Raw genomic sequence first — 15,098 nt, 5'->3', positions numbered from 1 at the left:
GAAACATTTGACAGCTTCATTTTCGGTCAATTACTGAATCCTATCTGCGCTGTGCTAGACTGAACAATCTCACTTTCCCTTCCTTTTTCTGTTTTTCTTTCTGCTTTTCTTAAATAAGGGTTGGCTATAAATATGGAGATAGAGGTTGGAAACGGGAATGTTGGGAGAGAGAAAGAGATGGAGACGCTATTGTGTTGCATCCTGTTTTGGTAATTCTATCCATCTGACCGTCCCGGGGCTCTCTGAAGGGGGGAAAAGGACAAATCTAGAACTGACTGAATAATGAGCTGAGTTCAGTTTGTATCTTTCTTTTTAAACATCTCCTGAATCTAAAGCAGTGTTTCCTAACCTTTTTCATTTTATGTAGCCCCATCTGTAATGCTTACGTACCTCTTCATCAACTTTAACCAGAATTGTTTCTCTTTAACTCATATTATACTTGATATCAATTAGCAATATCATTCATTTAATTAAAGTCACATTTAAACATAAAACAAATTATACTGTAAGTGAAACTCAAGTAGCACATGTATTGTAGTATGTGTGTCACCCAATATATAAAACTAACCCTCTATTGTTTTCTTTAAAATGTTGTAAATATTATTTACAATAAATTATTGGATAATTGTGCACGCTCATTTCTCCTATTTTATTTATTTTTTCATTTGGAAAAATGAAATGAATTTAAGTTAATCTTTAAGAACACTAATAATTTAATAACACCGCAAAATGTGATTTTTATCAAATCTGAAAAATTAATATCTCATTTTTTCATGTTGTATGTTTTAATGTTGTGATGGCTAAATTCACTTGTAGCATTTTAGATGATTAATTCTGGTTCTAGTCTTTTATTTAGATTTTTTTCTGCCATTCATTGATTTGAGTGCTTTCCAGCTTATATAGAAACTGAATCATATTAATCTTGATAAATATATATATTTCTCTATAGGTTTAACATAGCAAAACTGCAGTCCTTCCAATTAGTGTTTTAAACCTGCTGAAGTATGTTTACTTCTGGTTGGGAATCACTGCCAAAAAGAATTATACCACCCTTTAATTTATTTATGTGCCACAATGTAAAACGAATTACAACAAGAAAAGAAAGAGATGTGATTTATAACAACTTAACTGTCTGCAACAGGCATATCATACCTCAGTGCTTATGACTATAATTTAGGCATTCCTTGAAAAAATTGGATTTGAATATAAATGTCAGAATCGTGCTGGAACACCATGGTGACTGAAAGCTCAAAAATGAATCTCTCATATGTTTCTCTCTCTCACACACACACACACACACACACACACACACACACACACACACACACACTGCAGCTTATAGAAATAAAGGAAACACTAGAAGCTCCACAGACACAAACCACTGAAGGCGGTTAGTGGAGGTTGAACTCAAAATGTGTGGCGAGCAGATAGAGCTTGTCCTGACCCATAGGGTCAGATCTTGCTGGGCGGCTGGGAACTGCTCTGACCTGCCTCTCGTGAGGGTTATTGATTCCTCTTCAGCAAATGACAGTGAGGGGATATCAGTTCACAACAGTGTTTAAACCTTTGCAACATCACTTCTGTGGCCATATCCACCATCACTTTCAGCCCAGTATTCAGCCGAGTAAGGTATATCTTTACTGAGTAAAGATATTTCCACACTATTTCTCAATAAATCTGTTAACAGTATGTGTAAATTAACATTTGTACAAACTGTTTGGACAAACAATGTACAATAGTATATTTAAAAATGAATATTAACCTATAATAAATTGTTAAAAATGGTTGTCGGCCATTGAATCTAATTTTATGTAATTGTCATCATGAGATGCTGATTGGCTGATGGCACCACAAGGACATACACATTTCATTCGTGCAGATTTCACACCAAAACAAAATTGGGCACTGGTAAAAAAAAACTACTTCACTTTAATGAATTATTAACTATATACACTACTAAGATCTTTAAATGTTTTTGAAAGAGGTCTTTTATCTCATCAAGGCTGCATTTATTTGGTCAAAAATATAGTATTGTGAAATATTATTGCAATTTAAAGGAACTATTTTTCTATTTTAAAACGTATTCCTGTGATAGCAGAGATTCATTTTCAATAGTACAATCATCATATTTGAATGATTTCTGAAGGATCATTGACACTGAAGACTGGAATAATGAAGCTGAAAATATAGCTTTGTCATCACAGGAATAAACATTTTAAAATATATTAACATAAAACAGTTATTTTAAATTTTAATAATGTTTTGAAATATTACTGTTTTTACTGTATTTTTGATCAAACAAATGCAGCGTTGGTGAGCATGAAGATACTTCTTTCAAAAACATAAAAAAAAAAAAATTCTTATTCCAAACTTCTCTTTTAAAATGTTTACTCTGTGTTTAATGTTAAATCTACTTTTTAAACATCGTCAGTCACTAATTAACATTCGCTAATGGAAAAAGAGTTTTTTGCCTACATTTCGATACCAGCAGGATATCATGCTAACTTGCCAAACCTTGACCTCTTGTTTCTTATTGGTAATATTCAGCTATGGTTACTTAATGCACGGTAGAAGCTAATGGATTTTGATGCCATTGATTTCCTCTGACTCGAAATTAGAGGAGTGTTTACATGGTTATTTTTTAATAGCTAGGAGCATTTGGAAGTGCTTTCTGACCAAAGGGTGAACCTTTACCCTGCTGAAGCATAGAAGCACATCCCCACACACACATACACATACTCTTTCACTCACTCTCTCTCTTTCTTCCGGCAGTAACTGCAGCTGAGAGGCATTAATACCCTCAGAACCCTGGAGCATGGCAGAGAATGCAGCTCGACACAGAGATGAGGTGGAGCTCTCTGTGAGGTAATGTGATTTGAGAAAATCACAGCTGCTCTTGGCACTCTGAATGACACACAGTCAGGCAGCGGGGATGAGTTTCACAGAGGCAAGGATGTGTTTTGTGCTGTGCTGAGTGGACTGTCACGGGTTTGTACCGACTCATGTTGAGGAGACTAGAAGACATCATGTATAAAAGGTAAGGTAAGTTTTCTGTTCAGCTTGTTTGGAGTTCTATTGTGTTAGAATTGTGTTTAGTTGACATTTTTTTTCCACAAAATATGATTCGTCATAAAATTTAGATCAGTGGTTCTCAACTGGTTTTGCTTCAGGGCTCAGATTTTACCTGACTGATTTTCCTTCAACTTTGGACATGTGACCCACCACAGTGCAAAATCTGGAACCAGAATTTAATGTGGTTGGGTTGTATTTTCTTATACCCTAGCCTTTCGTCTTAGTTAGTTTTCAAGGATGAGGGCAAGTCACTCAACCTGTCCCGTGTTGGCATCTGATTCTTTTGGTTAGTTTCTACCAAGTGACAGATGAATTTGTGCCAAAATATCATGAAGTTAGATGCACAACCTATGCTGTGAACAATAGAAATTTGAAGCTATCCATTCCGAAATGCATGATTACATGGTTACTTACATGTATTATTGCCCTTCAGTGGTGATTTTCTCTGATTTTTTGCAACCAACCATTTGAGAACAACTGCTACAGATTTTCTATGGGGGCTGATTTTAATCTGTTCTTTACAAATGAAGGCATGACGTGTGTTTTTAGCTGTGATTCAGGATGCATTCAGGTGTTTATCATATTTAGAGTTTGTGATGTTTTTTAGCTCTTTGTACTGCTTTGTGAATTTTTTACAGTATCTGTTGTTAATTTCTATATATGCTATTACATTTTGAACAATTATTTTATAAATTAAATTAACATGAATATGTTTTAAACAAACATATATAATATATATATATATTAAATTTACATATATTAATAAATTATGTCAAAATTGTTGTTGAAAATTTAATTTATTGGAACCTTATTGAAAAGTGTTTCTAGCTATCTTTTAGCATTCACATTCTTTTCAATGACAGTTGCTTGGTTGGCACAAGACCCCCTGAAGTACATTATTTGAAATCTGTCATCTTTGCTCATGGCGATGTTCTGGCAAATAATGCTACCTATCAGATTGTGCTGCCAACACTATATTTTCATTGTTTTAAGGTTAGGTTTATGGTAGGGGTGGGTATGGATGTTAATAAAGCCTCAAACCACATGAATATGATGATGGTAGCACAATCTGATAGGTAAAAATTTTTTGCTGTCAAATTGTGCTACCTACTGTTTTAACTGGAGGTAGCACAATCTGAGCGAGTATCACAAATCATCAGAAGAGCAGCTCAGTTTTGCAACCAGGTTTTTATGAGCCAATCACCTAAACTGTACAGAATGTAACAAAATGGCATATATTGGCTAAAATGAATCTCTTACTAGGTAGAAGCTAGCCAGATTAACCAAACAGCAACACAGACAGGTTGCGTGATATGCTCTCATTTCATCCTTGAAAACTGAGGTGAAAGACTTGGGTGAAATGATAAAGTTTTCTTTAAAATAAGATAAGTACATTTGGAAATATAGGTTATAGACCCATGTGCCTTTCAGACCCAAATATAGAGTGAAACAGCAAAATCTCCAGATATACCTTTTCAATACACTTAAGTACCGTTCTTTCCTTTTTCTCACTCTTTTTTTTTTTTTTTTTTTCAAAAGTTTTTGAAGTGTGTCAAAGTACAAAAATCATCATTGGAAACTAAGGTGAAAGAATAAAGTTTTCTTCTCAGATGTGAAAAATAAGATTAGTAAATTTAGGTTAGCAGCTTTTCTGACCCAAATATAGATAGTATGGGTCAGTGAAACTGTAGAATCTCCAAAAAAACACCTATCAATACTCAACTATTATTTATAATATATATATAAATATAAAATTTAATCTCATATGATAAACGTGTCTGTGTGTGTGTGTGTAGTGTTCCTGATCAGTTGGAAGCGTGAGCTGCAGTGATATGAGTCTGTTGCTCTGGTTCGGTGAAGGCAGAATGGTTCTGCTGCTTTTGCTGCTGCTGTGCTGTGGGACACTGCTGACCTGTGCCAAGACCAGGAGACACCAAGGGTCCCACACACCCGCACACATCCACACTGATGACATCATACTGGCTGTCATTCTGCCTCAACACAATACATCCTACCCCTGGGCATGGCCCCGCGTGGGACCCGCTCTGGACCGCGCCATTGCTCGCGTCAATGCCGACCCCACTTTGCTGCCCCGGCACCACCTCCGCCACATCTTCGCAAACAGCGAGAATAGGGATGGTATCTGCTCCGAGTCCATTGCCCCGCTCATGGCCGTGGACCTGAAATTCGAGTACAACCCGTGGGCCTTCATAGGACCTGGGTGTGACTATACCTCCTCCCCAGTTGGGCTGTTCACTGCTCATTGGGGCGTCCCCATGATCACGGCAGGGGCCCCTGCTGTAGCTTTCCTCCTCATGGAAATGTACACCTCCATCACAAACACGGGCCCCACACACAAGAAACTGGGTGAGTACGCCCTCCACCTCTACAGGCATTTCGGGTGGCACCAACACGCCCTGCTGATGTTCAGTGACACCAAAATGGGCGAAAGGGCATGCTACTTCGCCCTGGAGGGGCTTTACACGGAGATGCATGAAGAAAACATCACAACCATGGACCTGGTATTCGAGGAGAACAAAGGGCCTGTTAACTATTCCGAACTCCTACACAAGATCAAGGATGATGGAAGAGGTGAGTGGCGTGTTATTTGTTTTGCTTGAACAGTCTGCATCTAATTGGGCATCTGTCCTTGTGTTAATACATTCCCAGTGCTTCTGAGATGTTCTAGATGAGGTCATTTTAAAAATCCACTTAACCTCGACTGCCATGCTGTTTCCATACCAACTGATTTCCTAGATGTGACATTAAGGTTAGAAGTCAAATTTGTGACTTACAAATGAGCCCATAATAATTGCAGTGCCACAATACTGAATTTCAAGAGTGCAACAAGAGTCACACAGAAGCCATTACAGGATATAATTGCAAAATAGCAGGGGAAAAAATATGTTTTCTGGTAAAATGTGTGGGTTTAATTTATTATTTTGGTAGGCCCAGGCAGAATCTGCATTATAGGTCATACAGGTTTTTAATGACATGAGGGTGAGGTAATGTTCCTTTAAATGCTTACAGAAATGTTGTGATGGTCTCAGAATGTCATTCTTTTACCACCAATGAACATTGAGAGTGAGTGTGAAGGTTCTAATGAGTGACTTTGTGGTATATTTGATGGCATATTTTGTCCCCTGAGCTTGATTTGAGCTGCACTCCGTGATCCAGATTGAAATGTGTACAGACTAACACATTCAGCATATTACACAGAACGCATGACTAAGAATGAGTGAAGGCGAAGGATAGAGAGATGAGGGACAGCAGGAAAAGTTTAGAGTTCAGCCTCTGTCATTGTTAATTTGCTGATTCTCCATGCTTTTCTCAACCATGATTAAACTACTCAGAATGATGTATGTAACAGTAATCTACTGAATTGTTTTTTCCATTCTCCCTAACAATATGCTTGATTCGGGCCAGACTCAAACCTAAGTCTCCTATGAGCGCCACAGCTCAATATGTCAACAACAGGAGAATCCGTTTTATAGTAACAGTGATGTAGTGCATCACAAAATGTAGCTCATATAGTCAATGTTTTGACTTTGGCATCAGATTAGTTCTTCCGGAAAGGGGAACTCAGGAAACCTGTATCTATAAGTTTTTAATGGGTAAAATGTACTTTAAACCTTTTTTCAGGTCCCAAAGGGGTAAAAAAAATGTCAACTGAACAACATTTATTAACAGAGGTTATGACCCCTGTGAGCATGCAATAAATTTTAGCACACACTATCTGATCTGTTGGCATTTCCTGCAAAAACAGAGTTTGTATTCATTGTGTGTTCATTCAGTCTTTCTAACTGGAAGATTGTAATGGTTCGTCATTAGTCACTGGATGCTCTTTTGAGTCACTCAATGAACAGCTGGTGAGAAATGTAATGTTGTACTAACACATAAAAAGTCAGATGAATGAAGCAATGGATGATGTCTCAGGTGGGGGCTGCGGCTGCGTGTATGGTTTAAAAACCTTTGAAGTCTTTGACAGACAAAAGCCTGGGCGATCGCAAAAGGGGTCAGTTCAGAGTCAGTGTCAGAATCAATTTTGTATTTCAGTGAGTATTAAGTACAAACTCTTAATAGCATCATCCACTGGTACAGTCTGTTATGAGTTATCAGTTTTATTATTAAATAATAGATAGTTATCTATTTATTATATATATATATATATATATATATATATATATATATATATATATGTATGTGTGTGTGTGTGTGTGTGTATGTATGTGTTTTGCCCTTTTTTTGCATTATTTGTTTTATTTGTTTTTTCTTTTCATTTTTCCTTTTTTCCCCCTTATTGCCTTTATATAGGCCTATATCCTCATCTAATTCTCACTTAAATGAATCTATAAAACACTTAATAGTTCAATAATCTCAAGCAAATATATATATATTTTTATCTATTTCTCATACTGTACAGTTAGTGTTGCCTAAATTCACTTGTAGTTAATTTTTTTATATTTTTTAAATAGATAACCCTAACCCTATTAGCCATTTATTGGTTATCAGCCATAACATAAAAATAATTTTTGACTTCGTTTCGGACAGAATTGTAATTTCGGTGCCTTCCTAAATGAGGATTTGGCGACAGATGACATAGGGAATGTTTTGTGGATGCAGAAATGTTTTGGGGTATCTCTAACTGATTAACATGTAGCGAATACCTGTGGAGCCGTAACCTTTTACGTAGATCTCGGAAGAGCTGAAATGCTCTTCCTCACCTCCTGCCTCTTTCCTCTCAACTCTCTAAAAACACCCTCACATCATCAGCGACAGGAAGACAACACATGGAGACAACACCGCCTCCTGTGAGATTGGAATCTCTGATGTATTCCTGCTCTTCTCCTGGAGTTTTCCATGCGAGTGCTCTTTCGTTTGGAGATTCAGAATGTTTGTCTCTTTAAAGTGCAGTACTAGATTTGTAAAACTGAGATCATTAAGTGCATTTTATTTGAACCAAACTATGTTATCTGGACGGGACAGGAAAACACCCAGCTCATAAATGCAGATGAAAGTGGACTTGAACTTTCTTCCTGGACTTTGAGGCATTTAAAGAGCTTTAGCTGGAGATTGCAAAGTCCGACGTGCAGCTAATTCATAATTACATCTGCACGTCCATTCAGATTATTATTTAGTCACATCATTACACAAACACATTGACAAATGCACGCATATTCATAACACTTCTCATTCTCTCTGTAGTGCTGAAGTGATGTGCACTTAGCTGCTGCTTTGCTCTTGGATAAAATCTCCAGCATAGCAAAGCTGTTAATGGCCAGAAGTCAGCAGGTGCTTCAACATCAATCTCTCTCTCTCTCTCTCTCTCTCTCTCTCTCTCTCTCTCTCTCTCTCTCTCTCTCTCTCTCTCTCTCTCTCTCTCTCTCTGTCATACACACACAAACACACTGTGCTCTTCTGGTTTCATTTTTCCATGTACCCAATCACTTCAATTACACCTGCATCAAAGAGGAAGAGGACCTTGACTCAAGAGTGCCTACAGGAAGGTCTGGTTTTCAAATTCTGATTTCTGAACAAGGGCAAACAGAACTATATGAGCTCTTCAAAATTAGTAGAGCTCATTTTATGGAATTGTTTGAAATAATTCCTCCCAGATTCCTCTTCTGATGGAGCGGTAGCATCAGTCTACCCTGTAATCATCTTTAAAATGCCAATCTTTGTGTCTACAGCTTCATGGCCTCTTGTCGTCATGGTTGCCGAGCGCAAGAGCGGCCATGCTGAACTAAACTACCCACAAGGCCGTGCTCTGCTTCTCTCTGCATTTCCATCCATCTGGATCAGCTTAAAAATTTATCTGAACTGAGAGGTAGAGAAAGAAAAAATTGTATAATCATATCGCACACTTTTATAAGCCTATAACTGCTTCTCTGCTTGAGGAATGCTGTATTCTGATATTACAGGTCAATATTTCCCATTGTTTATGACCTTTGGATGTAATGCAGTGTAACTGAACACCTCCAGACCTAAACCCAAACATATCTTCATTTATCATTCGTAGAGATGAAGGCTTGTCTTTATTCTGGTCTTGAATCTGCCCCCCTGTGAACAGAATACTCAAATCATAATGTTCTCTTTGTGACCGCAGAACATTGGGTTCAGTTTAATACAACCATGACCTCACATCCTCTAGTCTAGAATGAGGTAATGTTAGGCAGACCTCCCTTACATCACACAGATTCCTGCGCTAATATAATTTGTAACCCTATACTGGCTTATGTTAAACAGCATTAGAAGAGAAACATGACAGGCTGGACATGACAGACAAAAAATGGTGCCAGAGCCTGCATTTTTAGTTGCTTGTAGTCAAACTTTAGATTTCCGTTAAGCAGTCCTCTCTAAATGTGCTCAGTTTTTCCCCCCAAACTCTGTTTTTGTTTTAAGATTTATTAACTTCCTTGTGTCCACTTGTGAGCATGATTGGAAATCTCCATTTTTATGCAAAATCACCATTTTAAATACTGAGAGCAATTTTCCTTCTATGTTGATGATGCATTTCTTTTTTAAACAGGAAGTTTAGGTGGCAAATATTAGGGGATCATCTTTTGTTAAGTCACATTCATGAATCATGATTTGCTACTTGTCGGTTGCAGGTGGTATTTGGGGGTGGGACTCTCTTGTTCTAGAGACCACTTGATTGGACAAAAATCAGTGTAGTGCAATATGAGTCTTCTATATTGAGAGACTAAATTTGTGTTTAAATTCTAAAAGTGAAATTCAATTTTTTTTAATTACACTACGCCTCAAACATTGACTGAAATCCACAAAACTCTTTTACAATGTTAAAATAATGTTGTGTTTAAAGGGATGGTTCGGAGTAAAATCAACCTAGGCTCCTTTGCACCATGACCTCGAGCCAAACACCCCCACCCCCACCCCCCCCCCGAAGCTTTTTCCCCCTTGGTCGAACATTATTAAAGGGATAGTTCACTTTGAAATTAAATTCTGATATGTTTTAGCTTACCTCAAGGGCATCCAAGATGTAGGTGTCTTTTTTTCCGCAGTAGTTTCAATTTTGATATTTTTAGGTCAAACCGTTCTTGTCTGTCAGTCATTTCATGCAGGTCTGTGGTCACTGTCTCAAAGAGCATGCACGGAGTCGAAATTAAAACAATTCCCCATCGTCCAAATTAAACAATTCCCCATCGTAAGTACACACTGATGGCCTAAGACACGAATCGAGCAGTTTGTGTGAGAAAACGAACAGTATTTATATCGTTTTTACCTCTTGTAACACAGCCACGTCCAAGTGATCTGAGGGCGCGCGCGCATCCTGGTGTGTGACGTGTGCGCAGACTGGTGCATAGATATATACACTAGATGTCGCCTTGGCTACGGCAGTTCTTGAATGGAATTGTTTTAATTTGGACTCTGTGCATGCTCTTTGAGACAGTGACCATAGACCTGCATGATATAACTGACAGACAAGAACGGTTTGACCTAGAAATATCAAAATTGAAACTACTGCGGAAAAAAAGACACCTACATCTTGGATGCCCTTGAGGTAAGCTAAAACATACCAAAATTTAATTTCAAAGTGAACTATCCCTTTAAAGTTAGAGCTTATTTAAAGATGTCTGCCGAATAGCTTAGTGCAGGCGCTAGTGGATCCAAGGTTGTATCTCGTAAATTACCCCACTAATAATGCCCAGAATGGTACCAAACTTCTACAGTAGTACAAATAGGTTCTGTACTCATAAAACGAGGCATTGGAAAGTTTGTAAGTACATCAGGAGTTTATTTAAATAACACTTGCCTGATGGCTTATGCTACCGCTAACCCGGACGTCGAGGTCACTTCCGTGATTTGGGAAAAGCCTGTAAAAGTCCTGGCAGAAAGCTATGCATAAGGATGTAGTGTAATGACACCCAGTTCCAGGAATGCACTAATATTTTGCATTTCTTAAAGAACCATCTCTTTAAGATATTAAAGAGTCTGGGTCATAATAGCCCAGTTTCACTGACAGGGCTTAGATTAAGCCAGGATTAGGCCTTAGTTCAATTAGGATAAAAGTACCTTTTAAAGACCCCCTGTGGTGAAAATCAAGTTTTTAATGTTGTTTGATGTGGTGTTTTTAATATGCTTTAAGACAATCCATGTGCAAATTCACCAGTCAATACCATTGCTGAGTATTTTCTCCTTAAAACTGCACTGAACCAAAGACAGTCTCAAAAACGCGTTTTGAAATCGACAGTGTTTCTGACGTCACAAACTACCTTGTAACTCATCACATCAACGTGTGATTGTCAATGATTGGATCTCTGGGCTGGTATGAGTGAGTGGAGGCGGGGCTCATTTGCATATTCATAGAACGGGTATACTAAATGAGGCAAGAGTGTAGAGTTACATTCAAGCTATTTTAAGGCATGAAGAAAAAAAAATTCAAAGAAAAAAACGTTTAAATATGTAGTTTTGGTGATTAAAGATGAGTTTTATGGGAAAAAATTATTGACTGCAGGGGGAACGCGCCTTAGACATTTTTTATATTTTGAGACAAAGCAATGGCACTGACATATTTTTAGAGCAAGTTGCTTTCAGTTAAAACAGCTTAAACATGCATTTTAGTCTGGGACTAATCTGAAGCCTTGTCTGTGAAACCGGGGGAAGATGTACTACTGGTGCGCCATTTCATATGAATAAATAATACATAAACATTCATTCACATCCATAAATGTAAAATAAATGCTGATGCAGTCCCTTTAAACCCCATCAGGCTGAATAAATAAGCACGCATAAAGCCCGTCTGTGTCGCTGTCTGCTCCCCTATCATGGTCAACATGCACATGAGAAAATGGGCTTCAAGGATTCCATCCAGATCAATAGAACTGCTATTTCCTGTTGTAATTATCTGATCGTTTTGTGAGTGTTGTGTCTGCTTTTTAGTATCGGTATTCTTTAGAAAAAACGGACTGAAGAACCCTAATCACTGGGTAAAGGGAAGGGTGGCACAGCTTAAACATAACAGATCAAGTCCTGCATTTAAATGGGATAGATTAGAGTCAGTGCAGGAATGAAGCTGTAACAGTCTGCTCTGATTGATCATTGAACATTTTCATAAATTCTCAGATCATAGAGCTACAGTCGTTTCAACTATTCACTCAAAAAAAGCGGACAGAATAAACAGAATAAAACAAACAGTAAAAGCAGAGCACACGTTGATGTTGTGAACATGAAGTTGTTTCCTATTATGTTATTTTCAGAGAACACAAGCGGTCTTGTATACTTTAAACTCAATACACATAAAAATGTACACTTGTACACTGATTCTGGCTGTCAGTGTAGTTGTAGCAAGTTTCTTTTAGAGAATGGCATTGCATTTTCTGAGCTGAGCCCATTATTATTATTCCTGCGCTGTGTGCGGCCATTTTTCTCGATTTCAATTACAACGTACCTCCTCATCTGATTGCATGCAAGCTCCTTGTTGGGAGGACAGACTCTTTCTTACTCATGGTCTACTTGGTGTGATGATATAATGGAGTGCACAGTTTTGAAATAATGGACAATTCTCTTGTCTATATAAAAAAAATAAGATTTTTTTCTCAGCCCATTCTATTCAGAAGAATAGGAGCCTGCTATGTTTATAAAGTTTAATTAGAAAATTTAAGGTTGGCCCATGATTACCTTTGATTTGGCCAGCAATATCATATCACAAGACAATTTATCTTCTTGTTTTAACATTTTGTTTTGTTTTTATTTTTCATTGAAATGTGTACAATATAAATGAATTGACAATTGTGAATTTTAATGATATAATTCAACAATTACTTCAGTTATTCAGTTAAAAATAATTCAACAATTACTTTTGGTAGAATTTTTGGTCAGCTTTGTTTATTAAAGGAATGAATAATACTTTAAGGTGAAAGAAAAGGTAAGGTGCTTAAAATCAAGTTTGCTCACATGAGACAAATTGTATCATTTGCCTAAAAAAGGCCTTTTTTATGTTACATGAAGTGGGTCGTCTCATTGGGGTGGACATACTGACATCACATGACATGACCAGCTGAAAATACTGAGTGTCGCTTTAAATAGTTGTGGTGTGACATAAATATTTAAAATACATTCTCAATGTGAGGTCAGTTGTTTTGTTGCTCGTCATTTTAGATAAAGTATAATATGTCACTGCTTCAGATGCCATGTTGACTTAACGATTCACAGTATGTTCTTATTAGATGCCTTCTTACAGTACCTAAGCAACCAGCTAGTGCTATTTTGTAAACTGAACTCTGTTGAGTATATGCAAAAGTTAAACTCCATGGCCCACAAAAACACCCACTCATGGTCTGTCACTCCTGTCCAGGGAAAACATGTTTAGGAATGTTTTTACCTGTGCGTCTGAGGAAAGCGAAGTGCCTGAACTCATTTGCTCAGTGCTAGTTAATGTTTAACAGCATTGAAAATAGCAATTCTCCCCGTTAGGTTGGATATCTACCAGCAGTCCCTCTCAAGGGCTTCATCTGATAATGATGTGCATTTGAGTGTGTAATGGACTGCTTTATCTCTCTGACGGGTTGCTTCTCACACCTGACATTCTCCTTTCCCAAACAGAATTGCATTTATACTATGGACGTGCCTTCGTAATCATAGCAAATGTAGTTAGTGCAGTCGCTCTTGTCCTGATCTGTCATGAAAGGTCTTTCTTTCTTTCTTTCTTTCTTTCTTTCTGATAGACAGTGTAGGTATATGGCAAAAGACATGTTGGGCAAATGTAAAGGTCTTGTTCTGTGGTTCAGTATTGAATTGAGACACAAAGAACTGAACCTCTGACTCACTCACAGTATGACTTTACCCTCTTATATTCCCCCTTTTCACATGCATGTGTTACTTTAGTAGCCTGCAGACTGATATTGTTCAAAAAGGTAGGAAACCTTTGGCTTTTGCCAAATAGGTAGGAAAATTGCCAAATAGGTAGAAAAATATTCTTCCTGGGTGCAAGAAACAGAAAATGTTACAAAATAGTTTTTTTCAGATTTCAAACTGGATGACCACAAACACTGTTTTATGCCAAACGGAGGGGAAAAACGGAAAGAAACTGCCATTCTATTAGTACCGCACATACACATACAGATAAAAAAAGCATTTGCCACAATGTTCCATTTTTACCAGTAGACATACTGTTGTACGATACAGTTTTCAGTGATTAAACCTACCCTTACTATAAATGTTCTTTTAATAACCCTCTGTTGATCCGACTGTCCATGGGCAAGGATTAAAAAATATTTGAAAGTATAATCTGTAGTTTTCACGAAAGCCCTGGAGCTGTCAAAAGTCCGCCAGATGACGCGTTTTACATCACATTGTTCATTTACTTATACTACCGACATCGTAACAATTCAAAGCTGGTTGAAAATTGCCGAAGTTGCACCTTAAAGGGAGAATTAACACAAAAATAAAATGTATGTTTATTCACCTACATGTCGTTCCAAACCTGTATGACTTAACAGAGAATGTTGAAGAAGATTTGTTGCTGATCCATAAATAAAATTCTACCAGCTAATGACCAGTTTAGACCAGTTAGAAACCAGTGTGTTTCCTTTGTGTACTGAGGTATAGAGATGTTTTTTTAAGTCCTTTTGAGAAAATTACGAAGCTTTCAAATTTGGTTGTTGAGCATACAGATGCTATGTTAGATTTTGAAATATACACACATTTGCCCAACTCAACAAGCTTTGCCTGTCGTTGTCATTGGACTCTCTCATTACCCACATCTACCTAGATCTGCCAATACAAAGATAGACTGAGACAGACTGACTGGCTTGTCTGTCTCCATCTAGATCCTGTCCCTCTATTCTGACCTTTACTGGTTGACACTGATCTGTTTGTTCTCAGGCTACGTTTACAGGTTAATACTTTTGTTTCAGGTTCTTAAAAAGTATTTTGTTTAAAATACTTACTAATTTTGTTTGATTTGTCCATTTAAGCAGAAAATTTCTGTGTACATGTTGAATTATAGCCTCTGCCTATTTATGTTATCTTGCCTCTGAAGTCTCATAGATAGATAAATGGATAAA

The 15,098-nt window shown here is 37.4% G+C and overlaps 1 protein-coding gene across 2 annotated transcripts in view; it reads left to right on the top strand.

The window, feature by feature from the left end:
• The first annotated feature begins 2,820 nt into the window (after window positions 1-2,820).
• npr1b (natriuretic peptide receptor 1b) overlaps window positions 2,821-15,098 on the top strand; it is a 44,711-nt gene continuing 32,433 nt past the window's right edge. Inside the window, exons 1-2 of one of the 2 annotated variants that reach the window (XM_079894741.1) lie at window positions 2,821-3,037; window positions 4,869-5,664. In XM_079894741.1, coding sequence (XP_079750867.1) covers window positions 4,905-5,664 — 760 coding nt within the window. In that variant the 5' untranslated portion in view covers window positions 2,821-3,037; window positions 4,869-4,904. Of the gene's footprint in view, window positions 3,043-4,868; window positions 5,665-15,098 lie in introns of both variants that reach the window. The other variant, XM_079894742.1, reaches the window with a different exon arrangement.

This window comes from Squalius cephalus, assembly GCF_949319135.1.
Source record: "Squalius cephalus genome assembly, chromosome: 15".
NCBI classification, from domain to species: domain Eukaryota; kingdom Metazoa; phylum Chordata; class Actinopteri; order Cypriniformes; family Leuciscidae; genus Squalius; species Squalius cephalus.
Note: the sequence above shows the minus strand (reverse complement) of the source record. Positions and strands in the feature narration are given on the sequence as shown.